The 18716-nt window shown below is 44.9% G+C and overlaps 2 protein-coding genes across 2 annotated transcripts in view; one reads left to right on the plus strand and one right to left on the minus strand.

Moving 5' to 3' along the window:
• The window catches only part of T265_11634 (hypothetical protein), a gene marked incomplete at both ends in the record, with an annotated part of 23643 nt that extends 19429 nt beyond the window's left edge, over positions 1–4214 (plus strand). The window contains one exon of the mRNA XM_009178341.1: positions 4153–4214. Within this exon, the coding sequence (XP_009176605.1) occupies positions 4153–4214 (62 nt within the window). The remainder of the gene's footprint in view (positions 1–4152) is intronic.
• The window catches only part of T265_11635 (hypothetical protein), a gene marked incomplete at both ends in the record, with an annotated part of 63710 nt that overhangs the window by 22263 nt on the left and 22731 nt on the right, over positions 1–18716 (minus strand). Inside the window, one exon of the mRNA XM_009178340.1 lies at positions 4848–5156. Coding sequence (XP_009176604.1) covers positions 4848–5156 — 309 coding nt within the window. The remainder of the gene's footprint in view (positions 1–4847; positions 5157–18716) is intronic.

Below are 18716 nucleotides of genomic sequence, written 5' to 3' on the forward strand. Positions count from 1 at the left end.
ATATATATATAGAATACGCTCTCATTCTTGATAAAATACGACACAAACGTCACACCGACGGAAGTTGAACGAATGTCATCCGTTTATTTGACAATGTTAGTGATTTAGATGGATGTCCTGCGGTTGATCACCTCGATCTAAGATTCTAAGATTGATTAGCTACGAGATCGGCAGTATGTAAAACTGAACGGGTGAAGATTCGCGTTTTACAAATGAGTGACCCGACTATATCTCCGTCTCCTTTCTTTCTGGGTTACACCAAAAGAAAACGCCTAGCGGACCAGAGACTAGGGACACTTTCAAGGTTTTTGAGAGCGCGGAATCGATGATATCCCTGAGATTGTCCGGTTCATACTATACTGATAACACTTTCGACTGGTATATTGTCGGCTTAGCACTGCGAATTTACGGAGTCATGTAGCTTGATAGTGGCAGTCGACCCCAGTCGATGAACTGACGTTACTCAAATCGAAATTCGGACAGCCGTGTTCAACCTACCAAGGCTTTGGTCCGCGGACAAAGATAGTCCCGTAAAGATAGAAATGAAGTTAAGCGTGAATGCATGTAGGAAGGGCAAGTTAAGTTTGTTAATGCGTCAAGTTGTTCTTACATGTGCCGCAGTGGAGCAGTAACTTTTGAAAACAAACAGAAATTTCAGGGTACATCGAAACACAAAGGTAATGAACGGCCATTCGAGAAACAATCTGAAGGAACAGCAGTCGTCCCCTCCGAGAAAGTCGGAAAAGATGAAACTAGGTATAACTGATAGCCGAACGTCGCATGATACATTGTCAAGCAGCCAGATGCATCGGGCTATTTAGACCAGCCAAAAGACATAACAAAAGCAGATGTGCCAGCTGGTAGTCTGTACTTCTGAAGAATCGACCTAGCTATAAACACAAGGCCGAGTAAATGAGATGAATGAAGCCAGCTGCACAATCAACTAACACCACCAGATGAACGTACAGGCACTCACGTTTGAGTGATTTCAACAAACTGCGCGGAATGTGAGCCGATGTATCTATGCTTATGTGCTCACAAAAGTTTAGATTATAGAAGTAACGCCACAGCGGTACATTTCGCTGCGTGTGAAACAGGATGGTTGGGCAGAATTGTGCGCGTATTTAAGTGAGTAGCAGGAAATGGACTATCGATTATTGCGTGTCTACAGATGGAACAGTCATTAGGGGTGTTGGATATCCGAAAGGTAATATTAAAACCTTTCCAAGTAGAAAACGATGGTAACGAACAGGACGATTCAATCCAGTATCCACAGTTGTCAACAACACAGCGTCCAAGTGGTGATGTGGGGTACGGCATACGTAAATGCGTAATTGGAACTTTTGTATTAGGGCAGAAGACGTCACAAAAGATGCACATAAACCAATTACCAGTGATAAAGAGATGAACACATTCGCATTGGACTCGCTTAGAGAATTCCTCACGGGCGGCTGCCCAGTGTCATTGGGTTGAGCGGTTCCATGAATAGCGATTCGTCTTGGCAGCGGTTCTACGCACCCCGACTAAATTTGTGCTGATATTCGAAGATCAATGACTTTCATATCCGACAACTCTGTGTCAGATATCGCTGGTTTGTTGCCTTGCAGCGATTTGAGCATCATGAGAAAAGCACAGTTGGGTAGCACGACAGGAAACGACGTAATAACCTTGTTTGTATCGACCGAGGTGTACGTCTGGTCTGGTTTGAGGTTAATCAAGGACCGAGATTTAAAGGTACGTACTGTCTAACGTGACAAGCGGCAGGCCTCCGGTGATGATGCAAACGATTAGGTAATCTTCCTGTACATTACAGTGATAGACGGACGACTCACGTGAATTTTTTATGGCAGACAGTGAACCTGAGGCTCTTGAAAGTGAAAGTGGACTGAGAGTCAACGAATAAGGTCTTCAGCGCAAAAAAGATCTGCAGCAGAGTCCTGAAGAGACTGATGTGATCGGGTGGCTGGTAGTCGATATGTGATTTAAGCAACTCGCTTCGAACAGGTCAATCGAAAAAACCACAGCAGTTTAGCACAGCATTGACAAGCTTTGACAGACAATACATCGTGTAATTTAAGCTACCATAAGCTGAAAAGCTGACGCGGACTCAGTAACTGGAAGTTTGGGGTGCGATGACTTTTGTAAATGCAACTGATCACACTGCTAACAACCGTTTAGTTAGCGGTTGGAACATAGTGAGATGCGCATTGCCGATGGCATTCAACAGTGATAAACAGCTGTACAATGTTTCTCGAGGTTCAGCACTGAGTAGCCTCACTCTCAGAACGGAATCTCTGCTATAAAATCTAAAATCCTGGGAGATCCAAATAAGGCCCAGGAATTAAGCGCCTCGCTTGTACATGTGTGAGACACAAACATGGGGTTGATAAAGAGAGGAATGTTGGCAGCTCATGTTGCAATGGTAGCAATGAGTTAGCCTCCGCCATCAGACCAGCATACCAAGATACAGGAACCATTGTGGAAGCAAACAGACAAAAGTCAAGGTGGGGAGGGCGGAGAGGTCAGGTTCAAGACTGCCTGAACAGGGCAACCAACAAGCTAACAGGAAAGGTCATCCAAACGATCAGCGACTGATCATGACCGACCTGGGTTAGTAGACCCCATGAAAATCCACACGTGCGCAACAACCACGCATTTCAACCTCAACACACTGATGTCAATTCGACTGGTGATAAAACATATGCAACCAAGCTGTGAAAAACCTGACTCCCTGATATGAAGGACCTTAAATACTTCCCAATCTGATCACGGGTGCATTCGTAGCACAGCATGAGTTGGTTGGCCGTAGCCGCAACAAGATGGTGCGCAAACGGGTATTTCGTAACGAATTACAATCAACAGAGTAGTTAAAGAAGCTCACCTGTTTACAGTGGTCAGGACAAGTACCACACATGCCTAATTGCCGTCTACCAAAGAATATACTGCTTTTCATTGTACATAGTTGCAGGTGAAAAGTCCAAACAGGGCATACCATGAAGATACCGCAAAATAAAACGGCTACCGTCAAACTTGGTGTGTTGTGACATCTCTGCTCCCTCCTTACTGGGGACGATACAATGCTCCTTACGCGTAACCGGAAGCTTCACAGGTAGGGCATCCAACTGATCCCAGTGGAAAGGCATGCTATCATACTTCTCGTCCGGACTACCTAGTTTGTTTTTGTGTCTTGGAACCATGCTGAATATATTTCAAAAAGGATGCTAGATTGACATTGTGGATAACGTCTTCGTCCGATAAGAGGCATATATGTGGTCATTTAATCCCCGTTTGAAGCACCACCGATTCGTCACCCTACATTTCGCCCCTATATTTTGCTAATAGGTGGGTGGAAATTGGGCGGTAGCGCTTACTGCTGGTGTATCAATAAAGTCGACCATGAAAAAGACGCTGTAGCGCGACTATCTGAAGTGGGCTGATAAGGTGAGTTCAACCTACGGAATTACAAGATGCCAATGAGACCAGATGCTGGCCACATGGGTTCGGGAGCGTCCTAGCTAAAAGGGTGACTGTCTCACTGAAGACTAAATGAACTACACGTACGACATACAGCAACACTCCTAACTGGTAATTCCACTTGAAAAGTAAACACGCCATCTTGGACACCCATTCACAGAGATTTCGCACTGAGAAAAGATAGTCTTAAAGGATTAACGCCTATCGCTTTGAATGAGGCCGTCAGGATATCTATGGTATCTTGCTTGACTCTCCGCAGCTACATCACGTAGCACTGATTGGTAAAAGTTAACCCTGTTCCATCCCATGATATTCCTTGGAGCACAAGTATGCAAGAGAAACACGACGAGCTCGTCTGAAATAGAGCACGCAGCAATATTGGCACGTACGTCAGTAGTCGCTGGCTTAGCATACCAGCACTAGAGGAATAAACGAATGTCGGATCTCACCCAGTACACAGAAAAATCAAGTGCAGTAGTCTAGCAACAGTGTCATTAACCGACTGATGGACAAAAACTCGAAGAACAGATTCGTGAATGCTTGAAGCTTACTGGACTATCATGTAGGGGGACATATTTGCAGTTATTCAAGACGTTTATTTAAAGCCGCTTAGGTCTTCTCAGCTCTTTGATTTCCACAGCGAAACCTATCTGATGATTTTTTTTTCTCGATCTACAGTAGTGGTGACCATTGCCGTGCGGTCAGACTTCAAAGCCAAAGGTGTTTGTAGACAACGCTAAACCGGACTCACGTGCAGTGTTCGGATCCTTAAACTATCATGAAAAGGATATACTACTTAACTACAACAGAACAAAACAATGAATGACTAGGATATATGCACCGTGAGCCCACCACAATCGACCAAGAAGAGCATGAGGACCTAAGTCTTTTGTGGTTACACCACACAAACAAGGGTGATGTGACCGAATCCCCGAAAACTTCAGCCGAATGAATGTTTTCTTCTGAAATGAACATCCTCAAGTCGAAACAGATGGACCCAAGAACGCAATCCTTTGTCAAACTCAACTAACAGAAAAAAGTGCAACTTCCAGGGAAAAGCAGGGCACTTCAGCACATGCCAAAATTAAGGGGTTGCGTATAACACCTTAGTACAGATTCACCAGAAATAGTGAGCAGTGAAAGAGCCACAGTAGTCCGCATTAGGCATCAGATAACCCGAAGGTGGTAAACCTCGAACCTGAATACGGGACGTCGAATAACTAGAGAATGACAGAGAGCTAAGCTCAAGTTTGTACTAGTAAAAGTACCGATTCTCAGTGGCAGATTGAAATGAACGGAAGACAGCGCAATCCAGCAAATCGTCATTGATATTGAAATCAACCCAATCACCACAGAGGCAAACTGTGACTCACTAAAATAGGATCTGCATCCTTTCCAGCCATCCATTCATCGACCGTGAGCGGAGGTGTATCACCAATTGTGTCTGGATAGAGGTCATCCTGGAAGAGTTCGGATTTTCGAGGCACAGTAAATGGAATAACTTCGCAAAGACCCTTGGTATGCAGCTTGTAGAATCGAGCAATTTCACACTGGTTCACGTCCAAACCACGTTTAGGCATCCAGCCCATACCCCGCTGTGGATCTGAACTAGTCAGCATATTGATGAAGTGAACGTAGGGCTCTTCGTCTGTGATTTCGAAATATCGAATGGTGCTATCGCCCTAAAAGAAGAAAGAATTGAGGAATGGACGTAATCACTCGATAAACAGTGTCACCGAAAGTGGGTATTAAACATAGAGGAATCAGTTTTTACTGAAGCTAGCAGGTATGTGAGATTCGACCTGAAAACGAAATTCCTATGGGTACATGGTTCGGTAAAGGAGCTGAAACATTCCAGAACATGACAGCTACTTTCATCATATTTATTGATCCTTGCAACGCAAGATTGTTAAAAAAAAATCCGCTTAGAGCTCTCAGTTTGGAACGAAAGGGGGCTTGCTTACACGGAAAATAGCGAATTCAGTTCCCAGATTCATCTGGAGGAGGAATTTCATGCACCGAAACCAACAGCATCTAATCGCTTAGCCGCAATACCATTTCAATGCTTAGCTTCAGAACAACGTGAAGGAAGCACAAGGGCTTCTCTCCTGTTCACCCACCGGTCCCATTCATTCGGGTTTACGCCGAGCAAAGGGCGTTCAGTTGGTAGCACATGCGACTGCGAGGAAGTGGTTCCGTGGGATGCAATAGGAATGCCAATTAACCATGTGGCCATGCCACCTTCAAAGTAGCTGTGTTATTCCCTAACAAAGGTTGATACGACAGCACCCATAGCTGCTAGCTGTACCAAAAGTAATTGGTCGAAGGCTGATAAGCAGAAAACCAAATGTACTATGTTACACTGCAGTACAATGTGGCCATATTCAGCGGCATTCAGACAAGCCATTATAAACAGCAGCAGAAGGGTAACGACAAGCTTTTAACTTCAAATAGTCAGTTCCATTGAAAGTGGTGGTGGTACTTGGCAGTAAGCGAACAATGTAGAGAAGACTTCACTGAGACTTTTCTCCAAATGTGTTTCATAAACGGCACAAACCAACACCTCAGTTATCATTAATTAACTGACAACAGCCTTGGGAGCGAATGATAGACTTGGAATTGGGCAAATTCGAAGAGACACCATTCATTCGCTCGCAAGTGTCGTAACCGAAGACAGTGAGGAAAGAAATCGGTATGGATTCCACACGTGGCGGGTGGTTCTGTAACCAACAGGTGGGCACCGCGGAATCGATAGTAAACATAAATACGAAAAACCTCGAGACTGGTTCAAGGAGAACTATTTGCCAGGTACATTTTGCATGCAGTACCAAATAAATAATTTACTGCTGACAGGAAAACAAACGGGAGAATACCGACAGAAATTACAGGTAATCATCAAGACATAATTATGATTAGGTCATAAAAACAAAACACTGGGAGACAGTGCTATCCATTTTGGATTTCTATAGCCAACAAGAAAAAAAAACAGAAAAATTGTACAGCTGCCAGTTTAACGCACACTGTGACAAACGATCAATAGTCAGTCACTATTGATGCAGCTGTGGCAGCTGGCTGGTTGGTCAAGGTCGAATATTCATAGACCATGCGCCCAAAACCGATAAAACAGTGGGACTACTTAAAAGTGCACTTCAATCTTTCGGCGATCGGTTGCAAAATTGGGATGAAATTGACATGTTAAAATCAGGGAAAGAATTACACCAAGGGTGTGATTTATAGAACTCTGGAAATCATCACGATTGAAAGTCACGAGCAAAGGCGTACAAAAATACTGATTATTACGGTATGGTGATGCAAGGCGAGCTGATTAGAAAGGTTACTGGAACGTGCTCCGCACGTTCCTCAGGATACCTTCATTGATAGGCGTATTAATTAGGATGTAATTCCCAAGTATGCGACGAAAAAATGGTTCAGTTAATGAAAAATCTCGGAGAATAAAAAACTCGCTTATGTATCCAGAGGGAATTGGTTGGAGTGTGGTCACTTAATTCAACTGAATGTATCAGAGACCCGATAAAACAGTGCGGTGAGAGAACTGGAAAGAATTAAGTGCGATATACTGATATCGTCCACTGAGTGATCAGCACGGGAAAGGAAAACCTGAAAAATTGCAGCCAATAGTTACTTTTAGGACCCTAACACATCCCGAAATTAACTTTAAGACGTACTAGTATTAGCGGGAATATCTCGCTGTCAAATGTGTCGCGGATTAGGGTACTTTATTTCCTCCTTGAACATTTGACATCCAAACGCCGTTTGAATAATTCAAGAAACCCCAGAGCAGGACTGACCAGTCCTTAAGAACCGTGCCAGAAGCCGACCTCTTCAGCTTTATGTTCACACCTAATAAAACTTCAAGCTCAACGAATTCAATTCTCGGGTATAACAGTGAAAAAAGTTTAAACTGACGCACCATTTACCAACCGCCGAGTAGCAAACACATTCCCACATAGGGTAAAGCGCACAAACGGATGTCGGCAAAGCATACTGCAAAAAGCCTGTAGTTAAAAAACAGCTTTCATGGTGTATCAAGTTGTGGACTACGTGCGGTTGAAGCGCAGCTTTCACAGGGAGCACATGAAAGGATCATAGATGGAAGGAAATTACTACGAGGGGGGGCGCCGTATGCGGAACAACTCAACTATGTGCTATGTTGGCAAACCCGTAGAATTTCAGCACGAGATACGAAAATCAAAACCATATATCTAACGACAGAAGTTAGGCCGAACGAGCACATCGAAATTGTGCCTAATTCGGCACAACATAAATATAAGGTGGCTTTGGGATCCAGCAACTTTTCGTCATTAGGAATAACGTTTGGAGAGAGAAGAACAGGAAAAAAGGATTTGAAGCACACCCCATGACATGAGTTCAGGCGTTTTCCTACAGTCAAAGGAACCGATTGGACAGTTAGAAGATGCAATGAGGCGTGCTGGAGGCGAATGGGAATCTCATGTTCCTGCTCCAACTCTGCAATCACGAAGAATCGGTGGGTCACTTTGAAATCACCCTAGAGGAGTGTCTTGCTTGGGCCATTTGCGTTTCATAGTGCGAATTGTCCAAAAGCTTCGGTAGAATTCTTCAAACAACAGGAATTCTTTCTCAAGCGAAAGAACGAGACTAATGTCCTTCTAGAACCCCAAATCTATCTTTTGGAATCAAACAGAAGTCAGGCCCTCTGAAGAGATGGAAAAAGTGGGTGTATTTTCCCAAATGTTCACAGGAGGCACCAGCCTACTGACGACCTACCAGTCAGTTGCAGAGAATTTCAAAGGATTTTAGTGGATCACGGGTTGAGTATATTCTTCGGGCTGGTAAAAATCAAGCGGAAATCTAGAAACTGTCGCATATGGCTAAGATGAAGCTAACGCGTATTTGTAAACCGTACAAAGCAACTTCACTACCCGAGGTCCGATAACGTCCCTGCAATTTCAGTTGATTATACTTTTACACCAACTACCGTGTTTCTGCTTCGTCCTTTATGTTCCAAATTGATTCTTCTTCATATTTGTGGAAGCATTCATGCTGCCTTCCACTGGAAAAAGATGGGTTGGGCGGAGATCTCGATCGCCCAACAGTTGACCGTAATAGTGCAGTCGAAATACATTAAAAAGGCAAATACCCGGTGTTGCTCAAAAAGCGGCTGATGTGCATTAGGAATCACACAGTCATGTTTACCCCCTAAGCCTTTGGGCTGAGCGAGCCCCAACAACCAAGTGGGTCAGATTATTGGTTTATCAACTCCGAGCAGTCTCTCCCAGGAAAGTCATAACATACGGTCATACGGTCACGCCCGTCAGAATTTTTCGGACAGAAGCTAGGAACCGAACCGTACTTTCTCCTATTAACTTGTGGTGTGAATTGGTGAGTCAAAGATTCACGGTGAGATTCGCCTTAGCCAGAAAGCCAGGAAGAAAATACTACTCGTGCGGTGTAAGCACAGCGGATGGCCCCTAAAGTCATAAATTCTAAATACCAATACTACCTTATCTGGTGGCAAACCTATAGCCCTCAACGCACAAAAAATAGAAACCACACATACGCTACTAAAACTAAGGAATTTGCTAATCAAGTTTTTAGTGATACTACTCTTTGTCAGGTAAGTCAACAGATCTTTTTTGCTCATACTCTTTCCACTGACAAATTGGCATAAGGTATGTCTCGAAACCACATGCAAAAAAGGCAGTGCATCTGAAAACCGTACAAAAACAAAGCAGTTACCTCACGCTTTACTATCCAGCCGTCAGAAAATGAGGAACTTGTGCACAACGGTCTCATTGGCGGGGGTATGGTGTTCAGTATGGGGGCTCAAGACGATCAGCTGGACTGGATTCCCAAGAACAGCCTAATTTGGGTAGTCAAACTGGTCGGATTTGTCAAGATCCGCAACTAAAGCCGCAATCTTGACAAATTACAGCAGTGATGCTGACAAAGACACCCTTACGGAGAACGTTTAGGACATTTTCCGATGGCGAAGTGCACGAGTAATGATATTCTACATGGCGATTCGTATGCTCAACTGGCAAGAATCGACAACGATGAAAGTGACCTCGGCGGTGTATTTGGTGAAGGCACTCTAATAAACGACAGCGGTGATCATCCTACAAAACTGTTGACTGATACCATCTATTTCTTAAATACACATGATTTCAGCATAAGGGTGAGCATCGCATTATGCGGGGGCCATCCGAACCTCAACCAGACGAGTATTCAGATTGACCGAAGAGCGATTAGCTGTGAATGGCGAGTTTGAGTTCAAGAATGTCGCCCCTTTCAGAACATGTGTAGTGGGTTATATCCTAACCAGGTTAGTGCTCGTAAAGCAGTCCGCTTTTCCACGATCAAGGTGGAAAACACCAACTCGTTTGACAGGCTTGCCCACAAGACGCAGTTGCCACTTTGTAAGCAGGCGACTTCTATTCAACACACTAACAGAAAACACACAGGTCGACCGAATGAAAACTGGCTCGATACTCGAAACCCCATGCATCCCAATGCAAAGACGTTGCTTAATACAATTAGCGACCCATGTCTCGGAGTTGCGAATTAGGCTATTCAATCAGTCAAATCTGTGAAACCACGCTTGGTTCGCACTCTCAAGACTTATCGACGGAAGGGGGCTAAGTAGAGCCCAAGAAAGAGAGCAGCTGGTGGTGATTCCAAAAAGTCGAGGTATTTTTCGAACCACACATCACCCTGGGCCAAGGAAACTATGGGCCATTGAAACCCTCATTGGAAATATGGCTCAAAAACTTTCTAATTTTGCTGTTTAGGAGGACGGGACACATCGGAGAATAATTCAGCTAGTGTGTGAGGTACCCAATCAGAGCACCACTAACTTCACAATTGGATGTAATCTGCTCAGCTGACACTGAAAGCAAACTCTTGTGGAAGAACAAGGAGTCGATTGTCTTGCCTCTACTATATGTATTGATGAGGTAAAGAACTTGCAGAACACCTAGCCTTAGAAGTGCCAAACGGGCGATAGATATCTACTGTCGTTCCCGCCAATAAGTATTAGATCTGCAACTCAGCGGCTTACTAGTTTGACCACCACATCTGAAGAATCCTACCAATATTCACAAGCGGTGGGATTCTTTCCGAATCGCGGGTGCATCGACCACATCTTCGACCTGCAGCCACTCGCGAACAACGCCACATCAGTAGGAGTCGTTTTAGATCCAAAAACCGAGTTGAACTTAATCGGTCGCGCCTTCCTGTGTCGATGTCTCGCAACGAAGGCGTTCCGAACATTTCCGTTACACATCACCAGTCCTCATTATCCAGCACCCAAGAATGTATGATGGTCTGGGGAAAGTATTCTCCTAAGTACACCATTATAAGTCAAGACTGTCCAGTCACACTCCATTTCGACTTTACAACTGAATTAATAAACGTCGTGTTTTCTATTCCTGTGTGTAACTTCTTCCCGGGAAAGGCCTAAAGATAGTGGACAGACTGCAGCATGTCAGTTGGTGGTATTGCTCACGAAGTGAATGTTCGAACCGCTAAGAGCTGAGTCGTTTTTCCATGACTTAAGCAACCATGGTGAAATTAGTCTGTCAATTAACGGCGTCCATTGTTGTTTTGTTGTTGCGAAGCCTGTCCACTGTATGTCTGAGACAAAAGGACACTACCTCTGTTTGACACCCGGTATCTCCGAAGCATTGTGCGTACAAAACAGAAGCATATGATCAGCAATGCTGAGGTGGAAGGAATAGACTTTGTTAACAAACCAGCTACTTGTCCAATTGACAAATTGACTCGGTTAAAACAACTAAGCCGGCTCGATCATTTACTCCCTGGCATCAAGATGTCATACAACCATTCTTATTTCTATATACATACACTCGAGGAGCCAGTCAACACGTGTGACCGCGTGATGTGGATCCCGTGATTGAAGGATGAGCGGCGCTATATCCTGTCTAAGTGCGAGTTAATCGCACTGCTGATCAGCCACTCGCGGCCGAACGGTTAAGTGTTCAAACTACTAGCCGGGAGGTCGCGGGTTCGAAACTCTTCGGAGTTTCGTGAGATGCGCACTGCTGATGATTCCCAATAAGGATGAAACAGCTGTACAGTGCTTGTCGGCTTTTTAGCATAGATTGGCTTCACTTACAGGACGAAATCCCACAAAAAAATCCCAAATCTCCTCACACTACCAACAATACACTCTTTTATTCGTGATAAACAACCCGCTGTTTTCTCGTTTTTTTTTCTTTTTTGGCACAAATCATTTCTTCTGTCCTACACTATCAGCTACCATGAGCTGCCGCTACCCGAACAACCGTAGGCATCTACACGGTTCACGGTTATCACAATGAAATGAACTTAGCTGAATTGACCTGCGATCACGATTAATCGTTCGATTGGGCGGTTCTAATGGTTCGTCTCCTATGCTATGTCCTGATCGGTCGGTTATCACGTCTTTGAACTTGGCATCCCTTGCTTTCGCCCACTGGCAGATTCTCGAGTGACCTTTGCCCATGACCTCTCTGAGTTCCACTTTAAGGCCCTTAGTGATATGACTCCAAAGAGTTTCCTGTTTCTTCGCTCGCTACTACGGTGATGGACCCTCTGAGTATCCCGGTTAAGGAGCTGATTCTTTGCATGTAGTGATGCAATAACTGGATCTAGTTCATGACGGTTAGTCGAATCCGTCATGGAATACCATGCTTCCGGAAATTTGCATCCGTGTTTCGTGTCACCACATGCTCAGATTTTTACGTTTCCAAAATTAACAATCATATAAGCTACCTGAACTACCAACAATATCTTCGTTAAAATTCGCTGTCCGTTTTGACCAGAAATTCTATTAGTTTCCAAACACTATACAATTTTCCAAACAGAGCTTGGGTCTTCATTCTGGTACCACCGTTGATTAATGAGAACTTCAGTTACCTCAGGTAAGCTTATAAGGATGCCCATACGATATGAGTCTTGTCGGAGAGGGAATTCCCATTATCTATTATTTCAAAGCATTTTCGTTGCAGAGAGCTCACGTGTATATGGTTGAGTGCAACCTAAACGAGTCGACAGACAAACTCAGAAGATGAGCTTCAAGCATAGACATGCCACGCATCCAGCTAAGGTATCCGCAGTACGGGTCATTCGCCAGTGCCGATAGCCTCTATACTGTATTATTCCGAAACACGTGCAATGACTGATTCGGGCATTCATGTAGGGATAATAGGACTCATGGACAAGTTGAGTCAGTTGCTTCTGCGGTCGAATGAATTGCACGAACTGTCCAGTTATCAGGTATGGCATATAAATGTAATCGAAGGTCTGAAATATGTTCACTACTGTACCCAGCACCAACTTATGGTTCGTAGTATAATTCAGACTATTAGTGGCCGTGTTTTTTTTTAAATCGAAAGATGTTACTGTGTTGTCTGTGTGATTACATTTCCCTGGTTCAGAAGTTAGAGGCTGAGCAATAAACCTACTTCGAAATTCCCATCACACTCGACATAATGTTGCGGGATGTGTTTTACCATCACAGTCTGCCTTCTGCTTTCTTTTCACTGCCACAAAATCGCTACAAACACAAAAATTTTTTTTGAACACTGGAGAGTTAAAAGATGAGATTGTACGTGCAATTCTAAATCATATAGGATTCAAATACGGCATAAAATACGCTTCAACAAATTCTGAAGTGTGGCTCAGTGATGAGGACTTATTGAAGCAAACCATTAATTGGAAGTAGTAGGGGTGTGTTGAGTGCGGATGAAGAGCAGTCCAAAAGGTTCAGACACATCTGCTGGTGCAGTCTGAGGAGCGGGGCACACAGAGCGAATATAGAACACAAGATTATCTGACTGCTCAATCCAAGGATGAAAGGATAACCTGAGAAACCCATCCATGAAATGAGTCATCATTTTACTCCAAGAAGCCGTGGACTCTTTTTTGGTGGAAGGGAGGGAGGGTATATGGAAAATCCATGGGTTTGTCACTAAACAACAGTACACCGAAATCAAACTAGCGTGCAATTACGGGTTTTCAACTAAAGCACCTGGTCTGTGAGGAAGGAGTTAACACGCGGTTTCTCAAACTCCGGTACCATTCCACGAGGGTAAAATAACTAGGTCACAATTAGGCAAAAGTTGTGCGTTGGGTGAAATTACACACAAAGTCACATACAGAGGTTTCCGCGCACGGAAAACATCAGCTAGAGTGCGTGACATGATTCGTTGTGTATAGAGACTGTCAGGTTGTCATTGATCAAGTATATTATCCGCAGGAATAGGTCTGCTAATACCTCGTACAAAATGTTTTTGGATGTGAAATTAATAAAACTTTCAATTGCATTATTCGTTCCAACGGTGGCCTAACAGCTGTAAACATAGTCCTAAGAGAGTGAAATTTGTGAGAGAGCATAAGCTAATGCAGGAATACGGCCCAAAATGCCCAAATTTCTTTCAAACATAGTAGTCTCCAACATACATGCATGACAGCACTATGTGTCACAGAGCAGACAAGATTACATGATTAAATGCCCGGATATGAAGCTTAACAGTCTAAATGAAGGGAGCGATTGAATTTTCAGTAAAATTACGAAGATGGGTGCCATGCACACTGAGGAATGGATAGTATGTCATCATCATTATGTCTGGGTCAAACCCTAACTAACGATGAATTACATTCAGCGACTCACTGACTGAGTTTAAAATCAACAGGGCGATGGAATACTTGCAAGCCTGAGGATGGACGATCACATGAGTATCACAAAATGGAGACATGATACAAAAAAGGTTGGGATAAGACGAAGCCATTCAAACATAAAAAATCGTGGGCATGGCCAACCTCATATAGAGAAGCGGAATGCGGAGTAATTACCTTTCCACAAAGATATATCAGATTCGTGTCAGGATCATAGAAGGGAAACATCACACCGTTGCTCGTGTCCAATTCTTGGATGTGCAGAGGCTCAGTGAAGTCAGTCTGATAAAAAAAGAGTACGGAGGCACAGAGGCATTAATAGAAGTAATAATAACAGTAATAATAGCAGTAACAACACCAATTGATGACAATCTCAAAGCTGGAGAATACTGCGCTGGACTCCAGGTCATTTATTAACCCATGCATGCTCAGGCTAACAATTTAGGGTTCCATACATTACCCGTAGCTGCGTAAATACGCATGCATCGATCGTCCCACAAAACAGGTTACCAAAGTCCGGTTACTGTCAGCTGCACAAATACAACACTGGTTGTGCGACATTCCGGACTCTTACCGCACGGCGGCAAGACCTGCCTTATCCACGTCAGTGACGCAAACCGCCTGTTGAGTGGCTACATTGTAGCAGTCGTGAAGTCTACGTGTGCAATTAATAATCCGCCACTGGATGAAATGCACAACCGACCAAACCAGGTTTACCACAAGAGAACTGATAAACGCTGTTGGACAGGCTGTAGATGTCAGCCACGCTTTCCACTACTTATCACTACGACTTCAAGTGATGTCCGAAATTCCGTGCCATCCTGCTGACGCGCCATACCGAGTCACTACGAATTAACACCGACGATACCGTGGAAAAGGGTATCTTCAAAACGGCGTAAGTGTTTCAGAACAGTAATACAATCTTCCAGAAAAAAGGACAAGTATCACGCGTCGGTCTAAATTCCATGATTTATAGCGTACCTTATCCAGTGCAGAAGACATGAGTAGAGAAGCTGTTCACGAATTACGGATTTGCATGACTTCGAGTTGGTCATCCGCCAGTGATTGAGAGCAGAGTACTGCACAGCTGTTACGGGTGATAAGTCATGTTTATACACCCACTTGGAAAGTTAGGTTTCGAAAACACTGGGAGGACCACCGTCGGTATAAGCAACATGGACAAACTGAATCGCGAGACACCATAGATGATTCTTACGTTAACATTTCAGACCGAGCATTAAAGCACTAGTCTTGTGTGGCCCGCAATTTAGCAGGAAAAGATTCTGAACAAAACCGAGATCACTGAAAGAGACTGACCTCGCCCAACATGTATATCCACACCGTCCCATGAGAGATATCGGAAATCGCAAAACTCACCATTCAGAATGCAATATCTGTTATGTGCTTTACTAGGGCCTTTGAATGAAGTTGAAAATCGGCTACGATCCCCTAAATTTCTGCCAGTTGTAATGCCGCGCATCTGCAACATATCTCATTCTCCACACACGGTCACACTGGGTTTCTGCCACAAATACTCGTAAGCCTTTGGAGAATGTGACTGCAGTTTACGAGCTGAGACTACGGCAAAAGACATTACATGCAACCCGTACTATTGCATACACCAGCACGCTGCCCTTCCGTGTTTTCAGTGCCAACAAGAGCTCGAATACCCTGGCAGTATTTCAACCTTCTCGCTTCTCTCGGGTGACGTGGCAGCTGGGCACCAAGGGAGTGCTAGAGCTGAATGATCATTTGATTTCAAGGACGGAATCACGGTCTATACGAAGATATTGTTTACGCAACTTCCGTGAACAGGACGCGGCGACACAGTGTTACACCAGTGAGCTGATATAACTAGGAAACTAGACTTGTGTTCAAGCGTATCCTTCATAATCAGAAAAAGGGTAATTCTAGAGCGCGACACATAAATTTCAGCCTAATTGCCAGGCACTTTCTGCGCCGGTAGGCGTATGGCTGAACAGTTTCTAACGTCGGAGAAGGAACCGATGATTAATACCACACATCTGAAAGCCCAAAACACAAAACACTACTGTTTGGTCTAGCAAACTCTAGTCCAAAACTTATACCCGGATTAAAAACAAACCTATCAATGCCCCTTCGACAGAGACAGTTGTAGCCATCGACCGTCCCAGTCAAGCAGACATGTCGGGACACGCTTCTGCCCTCGTCGGAAATGAATAATTATTAAACCTATTGATCGAACCCAATTTGCTTGTCTTTTAAGTGGATTACACGCAGTAGAGACATCCGCGCCACCGAAACGAAGCACCTACTGTCTGTAACGCTTTGAAGCGAGACAGAACTAACACGCGCTTCCACCGCCCACGAAAAACGGTTTATTACCTGCGACAATGGAAGAGTAGACTATAGTGGATGATTTCTTCCAGGCGGTGAAAATTTTGCAGCCCTACGGACACATTAACACTTGAAATGGATGCACTCTCTAAAGACGCCAGGAGCAGCCGAGAAGGTGGAAGTCCCCACCTGGCGTTGCTAGCAAACTATCCTGAAACGTTCACAAAAAAAGCATGCTAAAGTCCTGATTGAATGACTCCCAAATTATGGTACGCTGCTCCCCCCCCCCCCCCCCCCTNCCCCCCCCCCCCCCCCCCCCCCCCCCCCCCCCCCCCCCCCCCCCCCCCCCCCCCCCCCCCCCCCCCCCCCCCCCCCCCCCCCCCCCCCCCCCCCCCCCCCCCCCCCCCCCCCCCCCCCCCCCCCCCCCCCCCCCCCCCCCCCCCCCCCCCCCCCCCCCCCCCCCCCCCCCCCCCCCCCCCCCCCCCCCCCCCCCCCCCCCCCCCCCCCCCCCCCCCCCCCCCCCCCCCCCCCCCCCCCCCCCCGATTAGAGCGTTGACATGCCTGAGAAGATTCGGTCGTATCAGACAGGTGGTATTAGTTTGGAAGGATGAAAAACTTATCCTCTCTCGATTGACATACACAGCCAGAATCAGAATAGACGAGTGAGGTTACAGAGGTGTTTCTTAGATGAAGATAGGATCGTAACTCAAGTGTGCCATAAAGGACCTGTGTGTTAGGCCGCAGGAATCGATCAGTAAGTAACATAAACGCCCTGAGAGCTAGTTCGGAATATATAAATGAAAAGATCCATCGTTCTGCAAGTCACTCCGTAAATGCCCATACAATTTACTCAAGAGCATATTGAGACCCATGGAAAATCTCAATTGGAAACGCGTTCGGTCCTGTCGAAGAGGACTTGCATTGTGATCCAGCGCATTAGTCGTAATTCAGAAGAAAATAAGAAGTGGACCTCGGTTTCAAGCTCAGCACGATGCATTTCCGCTGAAACACCAAGTTGTGAAGTAATATGAGTGATAAGGTGCAGCTCACACACGATTCAGATACACCATGATGAACGGATGGTTGCCATTTACAATTACGGTCACACTTCCGTTATTCCCAACTTGCAGAGACACAACAGGTTCAAATATGGAAAAGCACTTAGAGCCACTAGCATGAAGTGATACTTTTTTTTTCGAGGCGCATCTCACTTAACCGTCCGATATGGTGCAATGTATAAGAGAGATCAATGTTAGTTCAGAAACGACTGATAGGAGTCAAACAATTGGAGAGCTATGTGCGAGACAAAGCCATCTTTATTATGTTTTCCCATTTTATTGGGAGTCTAAATTTAACTTGAGATAGAGTGTGATCGGAGGACTTGAATGAGGCCAGCAGTCCTCAGTGCTCTGAGCACGCCATGGCTTTCGAGTACTTTGAGGTTTCCAACACACCGAGAATCCAGAAGGCGGGATATTTCCACACAGCAGGACCAAGATGACCCGAAACAAACAAACGAAGAGAACGGTGCAGTATCAAAAGCAAGGCCCGGAATGATCTGCAACCCCCATACACAAAGCGAGAGGAAATAGAGTACCAACATAGTTTGTGTCTTCATCTATCAGGCAAGCACAGCATAGAGTGCGTTGAGATGCGAGTCATTGACTATAGACACGATTAAAGGTTAGGCGGTTCCAGGTGCTGCACTTATTCATCAACGCTTGGGGAATCGTCAGTGGAGACGGCCACAATCACTGGAAATCATAATTAGTTTTAGTTCAGTGTAGAAAGATGTCCAAAATGCTCCAGTGGGTATTACAAAGAAGTACACCTTGAAATTACTAGCCTTGATGAACGAGCGCCCAAATCTGGTAACAAACTAACATCGGTAACCCACAGCTCTAACCTTTCAAGTGCACATATGTATAAAACAAAAATTCTCTTGCTGGACAACACGCGTATATCTAGTTTAACCAAATATATATGGCGTAACCGCCTAATCTGTATGACCACCATGCGAGGTGTAAGTTAACGGGATCGGTGGAAAAAACGAAATGCTCACAAGCAATCCAAATGATGGGTCTGCTATCTACTACGGTCTAAGTTACGCTCACCGAATTAAGTTAAACATAAATCCTTGGGAAATCACCGCGGTATGCCCATCCGTGGTGTTGTATGAGAAATGAGTTACCTCGTCAGCCCACAGTGGAAGACAACTAAAACCTAGCAGTCATGAGCCTGCAATC

The sequence above is a fragment of the Opisthorchis viverrini genome (assembly GCF_000715545.1).
Source record: "Opisthorchis viverrini unplaced genomic scaffold opera_v5_536, whole genome shotgun sequence".
In the NCBI taxonomy this organism is placed as follows: domain Eukaryota; kingdom Metazoa; phylum Platyhelminthes; class Trematoda; order Opisthorchiida; family Opisthorchiidae; genus Opisthorchis; species Opisthorchis viverrini.